The following is an 18,020-nucleotide window of genomic DNA, read 5'->3' as shown; positions in this document are numbered from 1 at the left end:
CATTTATCTTTACCAACCTACAACTGTAAGCACGAGCTTCTTATTAAATTATACGCAGTTTCATTTAAAAATTCTTAATTTTATTGAATAAATAGTTTAGTTCATATCTCATCTATTTCAATGGTTTTCTTGATTCTTTTAGATAATTTAGACTTTCTTTTATAAAATATATTTAAGCCACCTATAACCACACTAATTGACAAGGTAGATATTAATATGATTATATTAATAATAATTATTTCCTCAAATGTAGTCGTGGAGAACGTTGGCTATAACACATCTATAAAAACTCCCTTTTTAGTTAAGATTAATAGTCTAAAACTATAAGAATCTTTTATTTTCTCTACTATATCGTTGGATATGCTATTAAACTATACTTTTAAATCACCTTCTAGATCAAACTCAATATTTAATAGATCATCTGATTATTCTAAAAAATATGTGTGCTATGAACTATACGTTTTCAGTATCATCTAAGCTCTTTACTTTAGTACAACCGGACAAATCCGCGTTGCAGTAACTGTTATTGTGCTATCTTCTAGATTCATGTGTACATTTTCAAAACAGGATTACTGTATACTTTTTGTATCCATATACACTCTATTAATAGCAATATTTTTAGCATCATAATAAGACACACTAATATGGGCTTTTTAACCATTTTTTTCTAAAACATGCATGCATTCCACAAAAGAAAGTGCCGGTGGTTCCAGATCTGGAAATCCGTTATGATCAAGATTTGCCTAAAACTTTGTATTTACTTATATATTAAACTGCATTGAAGCTGCAGGAAGTCTACCTATTAATTAACATACTCCATCATTCACAGTTATTACTATTTTTAATGAAGTACATTTAGCTAATTCTTATACAAAATATTCTGATTGATTTATTTCGATATAGAGGCTATTACTGTAAGGTGTAAATTCTAAAATATTACCTGGAGATGGTTGGTTTTTATATTCTAGTAGATTTGTTTTTGCATAACAACTTGAAAATACATCTGCAGATCCATACTCACTTTCTAGACGAATATTTAGTACACCAGTGTCATATAATATAGGAGAAAGATCTGTGTTTTCAAACATCAATACCACAGTTTTAGCTGCAGAATCTACCGTTGACTTTCCGTCATATGGAATAGTATATGTTTTAATTGAGTTTGTTATTATGAGCATGGCATTTATCACATTTATAGTTGTAAATGTTTTAGGAAAATTAGCAGTAGTGGTAAATATCTTTTAATCGTAAGATACGGCTAAATTATAGAGTATATTTGTATCTTTACTTCTAGTTAATGTTATTTCCTATATCTATTAGACAAGTACCTGATTATAACTTTTTAATTTTAATTAAGAAGCTTTAACATCGAAATATAAAGCAATATTTGGTATCGGTATGTTAAATTTAATTGAATTTTTATATTAAAATACTGTGCTAACTATTTAGACGTCAAGAGCTGGATTTTAAAAAGTAACTTACAGAATAACTGCACTAGGGAGCTCGTTACAATCATCTTTTCCGGTAGGAAACAAGTAAACTTGTATCTAACTTTTAACTTCATTAATTTCTAAGTTTGTTTAGTCTGAATAACATTATGTAAGAATTGTGTATTCGGATAGTAGACTCAACATTATTTAATCTACGTAATAAATTTAAATTGTTTATTTATATTTATATTAAAAAAACAAGTTATGTTTTAGACTTCCATGTATAGTTTATGTATACTAAAAGTGATATTTGCTATCGTTATTTTTAGTATATTTAATATAACTATAAAAAATTGATATTGAAATTATATAAAATATTAATATATAATTAAGTTTGTTGATTTTCAATACTAATTATAAAAATAATAGTTGTTTAATAATACATAATTTTTTAATAACTACAATGATAATTAAGGCACCATCATGGATTCGTAAATTAAGTTAACATATATTAATAGGATATTGTTACTCTCGATAATATACAATGGATTTCCAATTACATTAAAATTAAATCAATACGAATAGTTAATATATTATGGATTTAACCGTAAAAATATTAGTAATGTTGTACTGAATTTTCAATTAATATTATAATATGCAATTAATAATATCTACAAAAATATGAAGGACTCTCATGAAATTAAGATCTAGGATATTGATTGCATAAAATAAATAAAAGTAGCTAAATTAAGATGTTAAATATAAATTAATAAATTAGCGAAACTAGATAAAAAAATATCGGAAGAGACCAATGAAATAAGTAAAAATTTTTAGTGAGTTAGATTTAATTAGTATATATTTATATATAATATCTAGTTATATTATTAATTTATATTAAATGTTCTCTGTACTTGGGTCTAATATTAAAAAAGCAACATCTAATGACGAACAAGTCCCAGATGATTCTATGATTAATGCTGTTTATGTATTCTATACAGGTTAAGTAGATAAGTATTCATAAGATTAAGTCGTCGAAAATATCATTAAGGTACTGATCAAAGGGCACGACCTGTAATAGCTGAAAGCAATATACTTACTATTTATGATTTTAATTAAATGTGAATAAGGCATGTAATGCTCACCAAGACCTTTAAATAATCTAGGCTATTAAGTATTGAAGTAAGAAAATGTATTGTTAAAACTTAACTCACTCTCAATAGAAGTAGATGCACTGAACAACTGCCTTATCACAGCGATGAGATACCAAAAATCGCTTAAAAAGCCGATCTAAGATTAGTTTTAAGAATCAGTATATGTGCTCAAAACCATATCTATAGTCGCTACTTTAAACATATCCTAACAAATACAGACTATGATAACCCAAATCCTCGGATTTGTTATCAAAATGATGTCGTAGATTTTGTAAAGCTTGGCGGGAGAGTACAAGGCTGGAAACAATATCAAATGGGCTCAAAACTACGTTTCCGAGTTCAGAATCTGTATTTGTCCAATTCTGACCATTTGTAAGCAAGTTCACGTTAGTGCAGAATTCCAAGATGTCCCAGACCTTATTGAGGATATGGTGAAAGGCAGATTCACAGGCACTAGGCCGGTAAGCATCAGCGATCCGCCTTCAGAGTACGGAAATTTCGCACCAAAAGCTTCAGTTTCAGACTACGTAGCACCCCAAACTCCATCACAGCACATAACTGAGCCTCCCAGCACCAGTAGCCAGAGCGCATTCCAGCCACTGAACCAGTAAAATTTTGTCCCAATGATGCAGGGACAGCCCCCAATGATGTAGTAGTTTGTCTAGCAAGGTGGTGTGTGCGTGCAGCCACCCTAAATGATGCAATAACAGCGGGTTTAGAACATTCCGCAGCAATTTGCGTAATAGCCCCAGGCGCCACAACAACAATTAGCACAACAGCCTACCCAATAGTTCCAGCCCGAGCAAGTTTAGGCCTAACCGGCGCAAACGCAACCCGCCCCGCAACCGACCCTCGAAGACCTGTTAGCATTCTGAGCTCATTTTAATTTTCTGTCGTATCTGTTTATTTGGTACTGTTTCTTCGACTGTAGAAACTTGAAGCTCCGCTCTACATCTGTGTAGCTCGCTTGCGACGCGAGCCGTACAGACTCGTAGAGGTAGGACGAGCGATCAACTACGAAAGGTGTGCGCTTTTCAGTTGGGGTAAACGCGTAGTGGTCACTAGAGGCATACGATCTGTGTAGGGGCACTTTTCTGAAGTCCGTAATCAGCTCCTCTTCGATACACTCTGACTTGGAGAGCGTGCGGTGGAAGCTAGCTCTCGGGTTGAATTGCGGTAGTTTGGATATTCTGGAGCACTGGCTTTTCTAGAGGAGCTAATCGTAGAGCGTTCGGTTCGGTATGCTCATTTTGGGATACAGTAGATTATTACTAAATATATATTTTGGGAAACAGCAAAAACTCACTTTTTAGTATATTTGGGAAGACTGTTTTCGATCATTTTGAACAGATAGTTGATGTGGTCCTCCGCTTAATTGTTCTAGTACTCTAGGACGTCTATAAACCGCTCGATCATGTTGTAATCTGTTGTCTGGTGCATTTCATAATATTTCCCTTCTTTTGGAGCCAATTTGTCCAAATCCAGTGAGCCTATTTAGTATACTTTACTTTAGCTTAATAGCCACTGTTCGTGGAAACAATCAATGTTGCTTCCTCGCCTATTAAAGTCTAATTTTGTCGAAGTCATAAATTCTGCATCTAGCGCTTCTTGGATATTAGCAGGTTAGATTTGGGAAGACTCTTTTGCTTCAATTTCAATGTGTTCGCCAAGTTGCATGCATTTTACCTTTTTAAATTATTGATCAATTTGAGGGAGAGGTTGGAGAAGCCAACCTGCTAGATATCCTCCTTATTGTTAGCTGTATAGTTAATTAATACTAACCGTTTTTTGCTTTCCGAATTGTCGTTGGCAGCAAAACGACATTAAATGAACTAGTATTCATACTTATCATATATAGTTACTAAGAATTATTTTGTTTATAAAATTTAAAATAATATTTAATGATAATAATATATAAAATATGATATAAAATTTGTTAAACAAATGCGTAAAAACAAATCTGAAAGCCAGAGTTCGTGTATAGATTCATTCATACTCCCAGCTCTAAGTTTAAATAAAACATTATCCCATCAATCTTCTATTTAGAAAAATTTAAACACATCATCATTTGATTAGACTTAAATTTCTACAAAATCCAAAGATTATTAAAAATTTAATCCATCTGAGCTTATTAATAAGTTAACAGCTTAGGAAAATAATTTTTCTTAGAGGTTGCATATTTCACAGTCGTTCTCTGCTTCAAATACTTGTCTTTTTAAAGATCTTGGCGAATCCGAATGTACATAAGACTTAGATCTAGATTAAGAACTTAGCCCAATGTCGGTATCAGATGAGTCTGTATATTCAACAACAAATCTCTAGGATTATATGCTTAGATATGTAAAATTCAATGAGATAACATATTTTGATGAACTTTCATATAAAATTGAATAATGTTTATTCTACGAAAATGATTTAGAAGTATCAGTTTAAACATTTTTTGATTTTTTAGAGGGAGTAGATCGAAAAAGTTAATTTATTTAACTTGATATTGGGGAAAACTTGTCTATCAGTGGTATGCTAGAACTATAGTTTGATTCTTTTGATTTAGACGTAGAATCTGTATAAGTTACAACGTTAAGTGAAGAGTAGTGAATATAGATAAAAGCAATATTATATATTCATATATATCTGTTCAGTATCCCTAAAAAAATTCCAATTATCAAAATTTTAGCAGGCAGTATAAAACTAGAATTTTATTTCTTAAGAATTTGATATGTTGACTATAGTTCTATAATTCTTGTTTACTATGATTAAATTTCAGCCTAATATTGTTACAAACTCTGAATAAGCTAAGATTTAACTTTTTTGAGAATGCTACTTAGTAGTAGCTTATCAGGACAATCTGGGAGAGACTATAAAAAAGTTAGTGAATATGGATACATATCATAGTCGTTATCTTATATTTCAACCGAAGATTTTTATTCGAGTTGGATAAAAAATTATTTTAGCATTAATAAAGAAGGATGTTCACTCTTATCCCCAGAGGGCAAGTATAAGATCTTCATCCTTTCCAGAAAGATCACTTTTGATATCCTTAGTGACGTCACCAAAAGGAGAATAAGCCTACTGGATAAGTCCTCCTTTCATTCTATCACCGAAAAGTTAAGTGATCTTGATCATCATCTTTTCATCAGTACCTAAACCTTTGAAGCAAAGATAGAGCTGGCGGGCAACACCAGTCTTATGATCGAGGAGAGAGTGGTGAGCATCAAGGAAAGCGAATTCTTGCTTACCACCGAACTTCTTTTTGATTATTTCTTCCATATCCTTACCGTGTTTTTCTTTCATCTTATCGCACACTTCTTTATAAATACGAGAGTGGCAATTGCAAAGAATGTTGGTGAAACGCTTTTCGCATTCATCACTATCCATCTTTTCAAATAAATAGTCAGCGAGCTTTTCAGCACCGGCACCATATTTGTTGTTAGATTCGAGGAAATATTTGATAAGACCACAAATTTAAGAATCTTTGATATCTTCGCAGATAGAATCCTTCATGTTAACACCGTAGGTTTGTTCATATACAGCAGAAACTTGGTCATAATCTTCCTTGGTAAGCATGAATAGTAATTCGCATAAGTCGTCTATGTTATCTTTCTTGCCCTGAATAGTTTCAAAGATCCAGGTAGCCCACTGATTGTAATATCCGCTATAGAGAACACAGAAGTACATTTCAAGATCACCCTTAAGCTCGTCCTTGAAAACAGCTATGAGATTCTTTCCTTGCTTGGCTTCGTATTGCTTGGCAATTTCCAGACGTTCTAAGGCATTGAATTGCTTGGTGATGCGAATAAGTTCATCCTTGTTGTTACCTTTACCAACCATAGCTGCATTTAATTCATCGGCAGCCTTTGCATAGTCGTCAGCACGAGAGCATGTCATTTCGGGGTACTTAACGTTTTGAGGCATTTAGTGTTAAGGAATGCGGAAATTTAGAGTGGCAATTATATAATTAATATATATTTTATAATCTTTATTATCTTGCAAATTTTAATAATAATTTTTAAAATATATTATTAGTATAAATCATAAATCTAAAACTTAAAAAATATAAATTACTATAAAATATATAAAACGATAGATTATTTATACTTGAATTCAAAATGAATTTACTTAGTACGATATGATTCAATTTAAATAAATTTTATAATATACTTTTATTTATCAAATTTGGCTAGTGAATAATAATTGACATTATTTTCAATAAATAAAACAATTTTTATCATAAATATAACCGTAAAGGATTCTATAAGTTAATAACATAAATTTTGAATTAATTGTTATTTTAATTATCTTCATTACTGCTGGTAATTTACAATAACCTGTCTTACCAATAATATATAAATCACTCATGATGATAATTATTAACCTGTGTATACTTTAGATGAGTGGTAAAGTCGAATAATATTGAATCATAGAGCTCCTATAATATATAATAGAAAATTTAATTAGGCATAATAATAAAAATTGAAGCTTATGTTAACTGCAGACTTCTATTTTCTAAAGTCTCGATAATTTTTTAATAAAATTAAATATCTTACAATTTCTATTTTTATTCGATACGTTATATTGGTAATATTTAACGGCTAATAAATATTATGTCAAAACAAGGAAATTCGCACATCCTATTCGTTCAAGTATTAGCAGATAGTAGTTTAAAGTATATAATTCATGATAACTTAAATTTATCTACCAATACTCATTTTCGTTACTTAAATTTTTCATCTAAATTAGTATTAGATAAGATCCTATAAGTATGATAAGTTATAAATTTTCGTGTATTATTAGAACTATTAAATACATAAAGATTATTAGGATCTATATTATTTATTAGAGTTAATATAAAAACTCTAATATTTATGAACAAATCTATAATCACTAAAATGGTCTTAATACATTTTAATTATACAAATATTCCTATATTAAACTATTTTTATTAATTAAATCAAACTATTGATAGTAATTCCTTTTTCATCTTCATAAATTTAATTCCGTAACCTAATTTCACATAAGTATCTTCTTATTATTAGACTATATTACTAAAAATATCAATTATATTATTAATACTTTAGCTCATTTTCTTAAGTGGTATGCTTTAATAAGTTTTGAAGTTTAATATGTTAACTTTTAATTTCACTTTTAAGCTGCTTATTTTTTCATCAAACATAATTTATTTTTATATTTCGTCTAGACTTATATTTTCTTTGATATCTATGACTCTTTACATTTTAATATGTGAAAACACTTCACATTCAGATAAATCTACAACTTACAAGTCTAAAAATTTAGTTTGCTTTTCAGGGACACTTAATTATGAAGGCTATCTATCTAAGTTAGATTTATTCTTTTTAACCATGAATGTGTAGTTCTTTTTCATAATATATTATCTACAATGGGGCCTAGTAATGCATGGAAGCTCTGGAGTTTAACTGTGCATTTATTCTGGTTCAGTAGAAATAGTATTAAATAGTTGATAATAATCATTTAATAATCTACAATTAAGTAGTGTAAATCATAGAAAATAATTAATCTCTAATTACCATTATTTAAAAAATCAAGGCCGGGTATTAACTCTTTGAGACTCTGGTATCGTCGAAATACTTTATTTTATTTAGATTCAAACTACTTTCAATATTTCATTTTACAATTCTAAAGAACGTGGTATTCAAAATAAAAAATTACACGCATATTAGTAATATTAGAATACTTATATTACTAGTTGTTTTTCCATATTAATCGAATAACATAAAATCACAGATTAACAAAAATTGATAAGTAATTTTATAGTATGAATTTAATTTCATATAATTAGTAAAATTAGATTGTCTAAATAAGATGAACTAATAAAAATTATAAGCAATACGTGATTATCTAAGTTTAAGAAAATACAGTAACGAAATAAATATTTTATTGCTCTTTCTATAGGAACAAAATTAAAGCATAAAGGTACAATAAAATTTATTATTATAACAATTTTACCCCATGAATAACATATTCGAGTGAAACCCTTATTAATTATAATATTTCTTTTAGTAATTCCTAAATCCTTAATAAAATTTTAAATATGCATCGCTTGATACAAGTTTAATCTAATTTTATTAATAAATAAATGTTTATCTTACATAAAATAAACGAAATCTAAAAATTACTTTATTACTTATCAAATAACTTAATTTTTCTTAATTTAATAATTATACTAACATAATACTGTAACCAAATAAAATAGTGACTAGTAAGTATTAGAACTCAATATATATCAATGTTTATGTTATTTTATTATTAGAACATTATAAAATATAAACTATTTTATAAAATGGCAAATTTTTCTAATCTTCTATTTTATTTCAAATGATTTTTACATTTATTATTATATATTTTACTAAGTAGTAAATTTTGAGACAAAATGATCTTCAATAAAATTAAAAATATTCACATCGATGCAGATTTCAGACCTAAGGTTCAACATAATCCTATCGAATTCAATAAAGATGCTATTCGTCTGTATCTTCCAAATAATTAAGAAAAAGTAAAATAATAAATTCCACAAATTGAACTTTCATCACATAATTCTAGTGCAAGAAATTCACAGTCATTAGATGATGCATTGAATCTATTAACAAATGAAATTCCATAAATACCTACATCTTTAAATGAAAAAAGTGAATCTGAAACTTCAAATTTAAAAAAAACTATAAATCGTTAGTTTAGTAATTTAAGCAACTTAAGTAATCTGAGTAATACATCAGAGGCATTTGGATAACCAATTAAAATTGAAATTCCGAAGAAACTACCAAAATAAATGTAACCTGATTTACTCATGAATCCATTTGCCGTTTTCGAAGATGACGAAAGTTTAATATCAGAATAATAAACACTTACTGAAACTAAGAAAATAGAAACTAAGATAGTAAATGAATAAGCAATTAAAAATACTAAAATTATCTCAACCAAAAACTCAAACTACACTCCACTGTCGAAGAGGTAAAACAACACTAGTGATTCGAAAATCCCAAAAATAAACTAAGGTTTTGATTTATTACAAAAATAAAAATCAATCTCATATAACAATTCTTTTCAGAGTAATAGCAGTATTTAAAATGTATCAATTGATAAATAAATTTCTGAAATTGATGACACAAAAATTGAAATAAATATTAAACCATAAAAAGATGAACGTATTTTGTAAGAAAAATTATACGAAAATGATAAAACCAAATTCTTTCCAGGAGAAGCAGTACTCGAAAACGGATAATTAGTTATGGACTATGAGCTAGATGGTGATGATTTAGAAAAAATAGAAGAATCTCGAGAAGATGCTCCAACCCCAGAAGCGGTTCCAATATAAATTATAAAAGACATCAAACCATAAATTATCCAAAGTAACAATGATATTAATATCAATAATATATACCAATCTGATGAAAATTTAAATATTCAAGTTGCTATAGATTAATACAAATCAGCATCAAGCCCGTTATAATTAAATTAACTTTCACATGCTAAAGGTAGTCAAGCAACATCAATTTTACGAAAATCTAGCTAAGCAACGAAATTAGCTGTTATACCTCTTTCACAATTTACTCACTCTGATTAGCTTCTAATTCTACGTTTATTAGAGTCAGAATTATCTGAAATTATTGTTAATGTTCTTTCTACTGGGGATATGGAAGTTCAAGTTTCTTGTTTAAGAAATATGTTATAAAATCAAAAGGTTAAGGATGCATATAATAATTAATATATTTAAATGTTTAAGTTCCTTATATTTAAATCTGAGATACCTGCTGATAAATAGCCAAAGTCTTAATTTTCGACAGAAATTACAAATTTCCGTAATAATAGAGAAAATTATATTTAGTAGTAATAAAACAAGATAACAAAGGAATTGCTAAATCCTTATTTACCAACGAAGAGGACGTTGACTTGGCTTAATTTGTAGCTTTAGGATATAATTTTTAAATATGACTAACATATAGCAAATTAAGTTGAAAAGCACTAAAAACATATAAAAGTAGCACAATTTAAGAAAATTTAGCCCAAAGAGCTTGCACTAGTCACTTTTAACAATTTTATGAACACAATATATGCCCCAGCTAAAATCGGGTTTGTCCAGAAAACCTAACTTTATTTAGAAGAAATCTAAGACACTGCATAACGATTTTACCGAATTTCAGCAGCCGCTAGAATTTTGTGCATTCTTAACAACTTTCAACTAGACTTAGAAGATGCAACTGATCTCATTCCACACAGAACTTCTGGAATTACATAATAAGAGGCTGCACATATATCATCTAATAATTATATAATAATCATAATTGCCTAACTCTTTAAGTTTCTGTTGAAGTAGTCTAAATTGTAGAAAATATCAACTAACAATATAACTGTTATACTACCACTTTCTACATCTAAATCCGTATTTAGGAACAAAGAACTCAAATTTCCGAAACAATTCGAATCTAGAATCCTTAAATTTCCACTTTCCAGACCAGTTTTAGCAAATAATTTAATAACAATTTTGAAGGAATGGAAAATGGATTTCAATACGAGTTTTATAGTTACCGAAATAGAGCGTATGAGCATTTTTACCATGCTGAAGTTTGATGATTTCGAAGTTGAAATTTACGTGCTAATAGAGGCGTTAATGCGCGTACTTTGCGGGTTTGATAAAAAATTTGGGGGTCTATTGACTGAAAAAGAAGATAAAAATGGAAACTAAATGAGTATTGAGGATATATTAGGTATATGAAGAAGTTTTGAGAGATTTTTATTTATGTAAATAGAAAATTATAGATATTATATCTTTATTATCTTATAATTATAAAATGTAACCACTCAAATGATTTAACTGATTAAATGGATAAATATATTATTTATTGGTTAATTTTATTCTGACAGTGATTGGTTCTAAGCGGATTTTAGTGAATTTTGATACAATATCTAGTAATTAACATATTGCTTCTTCAAAAAAACCTATTTTTGACTTACTTTAAATAATATTAATGTTAGTAACGTATTTCCCTAAAATATTAAATTAATTGTTTATTTTATGTATAGCTGAATTTTTTTGATTATGCCAAATATACATATAAACATAGTACAAAATTTATTACAACATTGTTTAATACGAAAATATAATTTAATAAATATAATAATTATAGATCCTTTAAGCGAATCATGATAAATCTGAAACTTTACCATTTATATATAAATATGTTAGTTACATGTTTCCACAAATTTATATAATTATGTTTAATTATCAATATGCAATTCTTAAATACTTTTTAATATTTTATTAGCTTTGGAAATAACCTTAAATTACACCTTATAAATCCCGCTCCAATATTATAAATGACATGCCCATCAGGATAAACGTCTATTGAAGGTAAATGTTATGCAGATGAATGTCTCATCGGTAATATAATTTGCAGTAGTCACGGAGAGTGTCAGAATGATAGTTAGTCATGTAGGTGTGCCGTTAACTTTACAGGCCTTAAATGCAATGAATGCTCAGCCGGTTTGATCCCTGTCAATAATAATACTGAATGTGTAAACTAAAATTGTGTTATAAATGATACAATTTGTTCTGGAAATGGGATTTGCGGTGGTGTTAATAAAAATATATGCCGCTGTAACACCGGATTTACAGAATATTATTGCCAATGTGCAACTGGGACACGTTTGATACCCAATAGTTAATAATGTGCAGTAGATTTATGCAAATCCAACAAAGGTGAATGTTATGGTCGTTCTAATTGTATATTGAATGTACAGGCACAAGAATTCGTTTGTAATGGATGTGGTATTTATACTAAAAACGATCCACGTTAAGCGTGTAGAGAATGTATTACTGGAGCAGCTTTTGTAAATCCATAATCTGACCGTATTTGTGTGGATACCGCTTGCATTATCGGAGGTATTGAATGCAACAATAAAGGTAAATGTAATAGTGAAGGTAAATGTACTTGCGAAGGAAATTTTGACCCAACTTCCGTCTGTACAACATGCATTACTGATTTTACACTTCATAATGGGAAGTGTATCCATAATATTTGCAAAACAGGTGATACTGAGTGTAATAATCGCGGAAATTGTGATTATACCACTTTTGAATGTAGATGTGTCCCAGGATTTTCTGGATCTTCGTGTGAATTATGCGCAGATGGCTTAGTTTTCGCTAACAATAACACAGAATGTGTGAGTCCTGACTGTGTAAGAGGTGATAAAATATGCAGCGACAATGGATACTGCGGGGAATCTTCAGGGTATAAATGCCAATGCGAAAATGGAACCAGCGGAAAGGTTTGCTAATGCAAAGAAGGATACTCCGAATTATATTATAACGACTTTAACTGCGGTTTAGACCTCTGTAAATCACCGATTGGAAGCTGCTATCATCGTGGTACCTGCATAATTGAAGGAGTTTAGCTAGTTTGTGGAGACTGCGGTGACTATATCTACAATGATCCCCGCAAAGGCTGCTATGAGTGTAAGTCAGGATCTACATATTATGGTCACATCGATAACCGCGATTGCCGCCCAGAAAAATGCATCACCGGAGACTCACTATGCAGCGGTCATGGCACATGCCTGAACACTGGAATATGTAAATGTATCGATCAACATTCAGATCCGAATACTGGTTGCTCTAACTGCCTACCAGCATTCTAGCTCATAAATAATAACTGCGTGCACCAAAATTGTGTCTACAATGGCACGGAATGTGACCGCAACGGCACGTGCGATGGTGAGCAATGCGTCTGCCAGACAAACCTTCTGGATGACAGAAAAAAGTGCAGCGCCTGCAAGTCCGAAAATGCACTGATCAACGAATTGTGCACCATATGTAAGGCTGGATATGAGATAGTACACGGATAATGCATAGACGTGAACTGCCCCAAAGGCGAGGTTTTTAACCCATCGATTCTGGGTTGTGAACCAATCGAGCAAAACCAGAAAGGCAACTCGACCGGTTTGATCGTAGGCATCGTCGTCATGGTGTTAATTGTGTTGGGTTTAGCAGCATTTGGCATTTACTTCTATTTCAAAAAGCGCAGCTAAATTCCTAGGAGGAACTCAATTGTGATGCCTAGCAGGGAGGTAGGAATGCCGCAGATTAAGGGCAATAGTTCGGCAGGTTTAATTAATGAAACCCAGCTGTATGCTAAGTGAGGGTTTTATTAAAATTAGGGTAGAAGACAGAAAATAGACTAGATGGGGAGATATAGTATCAGATATTTGGAACTTTGGGAGTGAGTGTACAAAATAGGTGTTATTTGTGTTTTCGTCAATTATGATAGTCACAAAGTTCTATTTTTAGATGGAAAAGGAATCACAGGACAGGTTGATATTAAATATTTGGTCACAGATGTGGTAATAGGATTATCATTTCAAGAAGTGGCATCTAAATCTGAATATCTAAGTTAATGAATGATCGAAATTAGTTAAACACACAGTATTGGAAGAGTCACCGGAAAATTAGCTAAATTTTTAAGATAATAAGCAAAATGAATATTTCATTTAATATGGTTAAATTTTTACGAGCAAAAATTATAGATATAGTTTAAAGTAGCAAGTAGGTATGAGTATCATTGTAAACGATGGTTTAGAAAGTCGATAACGATAAAAGATATGCTAATTTATGAAGGATAACCAATAAATTTAATTTTTATTTAAAAATTTCGGCATTTATTAAACAGGTTTTATAATGATAGCTATGCAAGTTAACTACTCATTAACTATATAGGTAAAGTATAAAATGCCTGTCTATATATTTATATTTTGCAAATATAACTGATAATAATATATTGTTATAATATAATATATATTTTTAAGTAGTACCAATTGAAGTATAAATGTATTTTTAATTGTGATTTTAAATAATTTAATAGAACAAGCTGATAATTATAAAAATATAGGCACAAACTTACGTTATTATAATAAATTAGTATAACAAAATTAGTAAATAAAAATCGTTAGTTAGTTATGATTATTATTTAGTACTGATCCTAATAAAAAGATGACAGATAAAACAGAGTAAAAATACATAATAAGTATAATTTTAATATGTTATTAGAATAAAAGTTTGAATATTTCACATTAAATATCACTTAAATTCGAACATTTCGTTGGTATATTATTAAATTATGCAAATTTTACCGAAATAAAAACTTAAATATACTAATTTTATTTAGTTATATAAATATTTTTTTATAATTCAAAAACTAATATTATATTATACACTTTAAAGATAAACTATCTATTTTACAAATGCTAATATTACTTCTGTAATCCATCAAAGATAACCTGCCTACTGAGTATGACCATACGAAAGCACCCGTACTTCTCGACTTCTAGCCTATCTTCAACATTAAATATGATGATATATCTAACTATACTGTTTATCAGCTAGTATTTAATATTCCTATTGTTGGCGGTCTCCCAGAAGAATTTCTTGCACATCCAAGCCGTGGCGTCCCTATTAAAATCGATACTGTTGGGAATTTAATTAGATTATCCTTTAAAAATGGGACTGATGTACACCAAATTCAGTATTTCGGCTCCTCAATCAAATCTAAGCTGAATAGTCTACCATCCCCAGCTTTTAATGTGCTCATTTATTATCGCCTTGATAATGCTAATTAAGTAGCATGGGAAAAGGAGAGTGTCAGATTAACGATCGAATATCGCGCTACAAATGGGTTACAACCATGGTTAGCCTCGAAAAAACTTAATCAAATGTCTCGGTTGAAAGCTATAGATATGGCGGCGAATGATTATGAAAGTAAAGAATCTCCTATTTACGGCGATCTATCTGCACTGACTGGTGCCTTTGCGACACCTGTTTCTAGGATTGACATGCTCTGGGTAATAAATGATGCACAGTTTACGCCACAAGAAGCGTTTGATTATTGGATAGACTACTATGTGTTCAAGTCCATCATGTTATCCACTGCATGGTATACTTCTGTTGGTGCAGGTTACGTTGTGCAAACTCCGATGGGTGCGCATTGGGTCTAAATTATCCAGGGATACGACTGTGGGTTAGAAGATTCATTTTATTATGGCTAAGATTTAGTTTTACACCCGCCCTATAATGTATCAGGAGATAAAGATGACCCCGCTTTAAAAACTGGGCTTAGTGTCGCAGCAATAGTAGGTTTGATAGCTTCAATTGTTATTGTTAGTATTGGGGCTGGTTGTATCATCGGTTTTGTTATAGTCAGACGAAAAAATACTATTTCTTAGTGATGAAAATTAAAATCTCTATATTTATTATCCTGAATAATTTTTAATACTCATCAATTATTTGTATATATATTTTTTTCATAAAATATTATTTCTAAATAGTAAATTTGATTAAATTCTGTTATCTTATAGCTATTATTTGTGTTATAATACTTGTCTTATGAGAATTAAATGCAATTAATTTTTTTATATTTAAGAAAAACTCTGATATTTATTTTCTATATTCTTATAGAAGTCATTTAATTATAAGAGATGTAAAATTATTAAGTATCAAAACATGAAAATAGATGATTAATTTTTAATTTAGAGAATTAGATTTTTAAAATAAGTGCTTTAGTATTTTTAAATTATGATATAATAATCTTAATATATATATATATTAATTTTAAATCAGTTAAATTTAACATTACATAAATCTATTCTAGCCTAACCAGAAACTGCATATGGGGTTAAAAGTTCTATAAATTCTTATAATGTACATGAAGTTTTAGATGCGCAGTTAAGTGTAGTCACCTTCTATCCATTATATTTTATGCTGATTTAATCTTATTGGTCTAGCTCTATTGCTATATCTGCTGCAAACTTAGGCTAATTACAGTCCCAATTGCTGTTGGTTAATACCGTCATTAGCGGAGCTACAACAGTATCATGAGCAGTTATAATATTCAGCTTATGAGCATCTTGAGTCATTTTTTGAATAATATCATTGAATATGGGTCCGATATTAATTTGTACTATTTTAGTGGAATTTATAGTATTTTCATTACAAAACCATTATCGCCAAAACATATTATTCGCTATTTCAACTTATTAATAAGTATCTTATGAAATTTATATAGGCAATTAGTCACCACGTCCAGTTATAGCTCGCAGTGCATCCCAAATTTTATTCCAGTCTAAGTTATTGGTTTTTAATGCCGAATTTACTTTATCAAGTTCTTACTTCATAGGAAATTTAGAAGCATGAGTTTTATAGATTTAATCTTAAAATGCAGATTACCAGGCGCAGGGGAATGGTGGATGATAGCCATCATTTAGGTTATCGGCCATTTCAACATCAAATTAGTCTTAATTTGGGAACAGAATAGATAGCTAACCCAATAGAGATGCACGAGTTCGAGTTGTATTCGTGCTACGCAGTCTGATCTATGAATTATCATAATCTGCTGCCACAAACTTGGTGTTGATATACTATCTTTTAAGCCTTTGTGATAGTTCTTTATGTTATAGATATCCATTTTTAACGAGTTCCCCTGGGGGACATGGTGTGGGTGATGTTGTATTTAGTAACATTAACTACATTTCATAAGATATTTTTTATGGTAAATCACACTTCCAATCCGGTACAATCTCTACAGGAATAGAATAAAATGATGTTCTTGCTCCATGCCTAGCTATAACTATAACTTTTTTAAGGTTACTTGGCCTAGGTTTAGATAAAATAACCCATAAAACGATAGCAGTAATTATGCAGACAGTAACTATAAGGGAAATTATACATATGATAATAATTTTATTTTTGCGGGTTGGCCTATTCTTGAGAGTTTAATATTCATGAACAGGTGAAAATTCAAGAGTCGTGACGTTTTGTTATGAATTATGATTCTTCATTTTTAAATAACTAGAGTTTTTAAATGAAGACAGATAATATATCTAGATAAACTAAGTTATTAACCCTTTAAAAATAAGTATAACGGTTTATACGTTATGGATTATCTATAATACAACCATAAAATTAGGAAAATGATAATGTTTAATTATTGAATAAGTTAATTATATTTCAATAATATTGAATTTTAATAAACTGTAATAATATCTGGTTTTTACTCAATTACTAGAAAACAGATTTTTAATCATTATTATTATTACATTAAATTATCGAAATGTTAGTGAATTATCACTAATTTAAGAATGTATTTTTTGTAACGTAATAATAATGCTAAACTCTAAATCTAAAAAATTATACAATAAAGAACCCCTATTTTTTCAAATTAAGTACTTAGTAGCTTTAAGTTCATATTATTAGAACTATAAGAGTATTATTATTTTTTACAAAACACATATGGTTATCAATAAATCTGTATATACTTTAAATATAAAATTTATAATTAAATCACGTAAGATGAAAGAATACTGCAATATTTTTAGGTTTTATGATGATTCTCTATACTTATCAATCTATTATAAGTTGTTC

At 29.5% G+C, this 18,020-nt stretch overlaps 11 protein-coding genes across 11 annotated transcripts; 5 read left to right on the top strand and 6 right to left on the bottom strand. All coding sequences in view use genetic code 6, as the record gives it.

Annotated features, from left to right (window-relative positions):
* Positions 1-101: 101 nt before the first annotated feature.
* Positions 102-1,634, bottom strand: SS50377_26381 (uncharacterized protein; the record flags this gene model as incomplete). Its single annotated transcript, XM_067910189.1, has 1 exon — positions 102-1,634. The coding sequence occupies one exon, from the start codon at positions 1,632-1,634 to the stop codon at positions 102-104; it is 1,533 nt and encodes a 510-aa protein (XP_067762945.1).
* A 694-nt stretch (positions 1,635-2,328) lies between these two features.
* SS50377_26380 (uncharacterized protein) lies at positions 2,329-3,456 on the top strand (the record flags this gene model as incomplete). The annotated part of the gene is made up of 1 exon (XM_067910188.1): positions 2,329-3,456. The coding sequence occupies one exon, from the start codon at positions 2,329-2,331 to the stop codon at positions 3,454-3,456; it is 1,128 nt and encodes a 375-aa protein (XP_067762944.1).
* Positions 3,457-3,458: 2 nt separating this feature from the next.
* Positions 3,459-3,830, bottom strand: SS50377_26379 (uncharacterized protein; the record flags this gene model as incomplete). Its single annotated transcript, XM_067910187.1, has 1 exon — positions 3,459-3,830. One exon carries the CDS (start codon positions 3,828-3,830, stop codon positions 3,459-3,461), a length of 372 nt encoding a protein of 123 aa, XP_067762943.1.
* Positions 3,831-3,883: 53 nt separating this feature from the next.
* On the bottom strand, positions 3,884-4,405 carry SS50377_26378 (uncharacterized protein; the record flags this gene model as incomplete). The annotated part of the gene is made up of 1 exon (XM_067910186.1): positions 3,884-4,405. One exon carries the CDS (start codon positions 4,403-4,405, stop codon positions 3,884-3,886), a length of 522 nt encoding a protein of 173 aa, XP_067762942.1.
* Positions 4,406-4,525: 120 nt separating this feature from the next.
* SS50377_26377 (uncharacterized protein) lies at positions 4,526-5,176 on the top strand (the record flags this gene model as incomplete). Its single annotated transcript, XM_067910185.1, has 1 exon — positions 4,526-5,176. The coding sequence occupies one exon, from the start codon at positions 4,526-4,528 to the stop codon at positions 5,174-5,176; it is 651 nt and encodes a 216-aa protein (XP_067762941.1).
* Positions 5,177-5,551: 375 nt separating this feature from the next.
* Positions 5,552-6,493, bottom strand: SS50377_26376 (Annexin; the record flags this gene model as incomplete). The annotated part of the gene is made up of 1 exon (XM_067910184.1): positions 5,552-6,493. The coding sequence occupies one exon, from the start codon at positions 6,491-6,493 to the stop codon at positions 5,552-5,554; it is 942 nt and encodes a 313-aa protein (XP_067762940.1).
* Positions 6,494-7,529: 1,036 nt separating this feature from the next.
* Positions 7,530-8,021, bottom strand: SS50377_26375 (uncharacterized protein; the record flags this gene model as incomplete). Its single annotated transcript, XM_067910183.1, has 1 exon — positions 7,530-8,021. One exon carries the CDS (start codon positions 8,019-8,021, stop codon positions 7,530-7,532), a length of 492 nt encoding a protein of 163 aa, XP_067762939.1.
* Positions 8,022-8,987: 966 nt separating this feature from the next.
* On the top strand, positions 8,988-11,327 carry SS50377_26374 (uncharacterized protein; the record flags this gene model as incomplete). The annotated part of the gene is made up of 1 exon (XM_067910182.1): positions 8,988-11,327. One exon carries the CDS (start codon positions 8,988-8,990, stop codon positions 11,325-11,327), a length of 2,340 nt encoding a protein of 779 aa, XP_067762938.1.
* Positions 11,328-11,929: 602 nt separating this feature from the next.
* On the top strand, positions 11,930-13,750 carry SS50377_26373 (Tenascin-like protein; the record flags this gene model as incomplete). The annotated part of the gene is made up of 1 exon (XM_067910181.1): positions 11,930-13,750. One exon carries the CDS (start codon positions 11,930-11,932, stop codon positions 13,748-13,750), a length of 1,821 nt encoding a protein of 606 aa, XP_067762937.1.
* Positions 13,751-14,848: 1,098 nt separating this feature from the next.
* Positions 14,849-15,829, top strand: SS50377_26372 (uncharacterized protein; the record flags this gene model as incomplete). Its single annotated transcript, XM_067910180.1, has 1 exon — positions 14,849-15,829. The coding sequence occupies one exon, from the start codon at positions 14,849-14,851 to the stop codon at positions 15,827-15,829; it is 981 nt and encodes a 326-aa protein (XP_067762936.1).
* A 387-nt stretch (positions 15,830-16,216) lies between these two features.
* On the bottom strand, positions 16,217-17,437 carry SS50377_26371 (Acid phosphatase; the record flags this gene model as incomplete). The annotated part of the gene is made up of 1 exon (XM_067910179.1): positions 16,217-17,437. One exon carries the CDS (start codon positions 17,435-17,437, stop codon positions 16,217-16,219), a length of 1,221 nt encoding a protein of 406 aa, XP_067762935.1.
* Between the last annotated feature and the right edge of the window lie 583 nt (positions 17,438-18,020).

The sequence above is a fragment of the Spironucleus salmonicida genome, chromosome 6, assembly GCF_000497125.1.
Source record: "Spironucleus salmonicida strain ATCC 50377 chromosome 6, whole genome shotgun sequence".
Classification (NCBI taxonomy): Eukaryota; Fornicata; order Diplomonadida; family Hexamitidae; genus Spironucleus; species Spironucleus salmonicida.
Note: the sequence above shows the minus strand (reverse complement) of the source record. Positions and strands in the feature narration are given on the sequence as shown.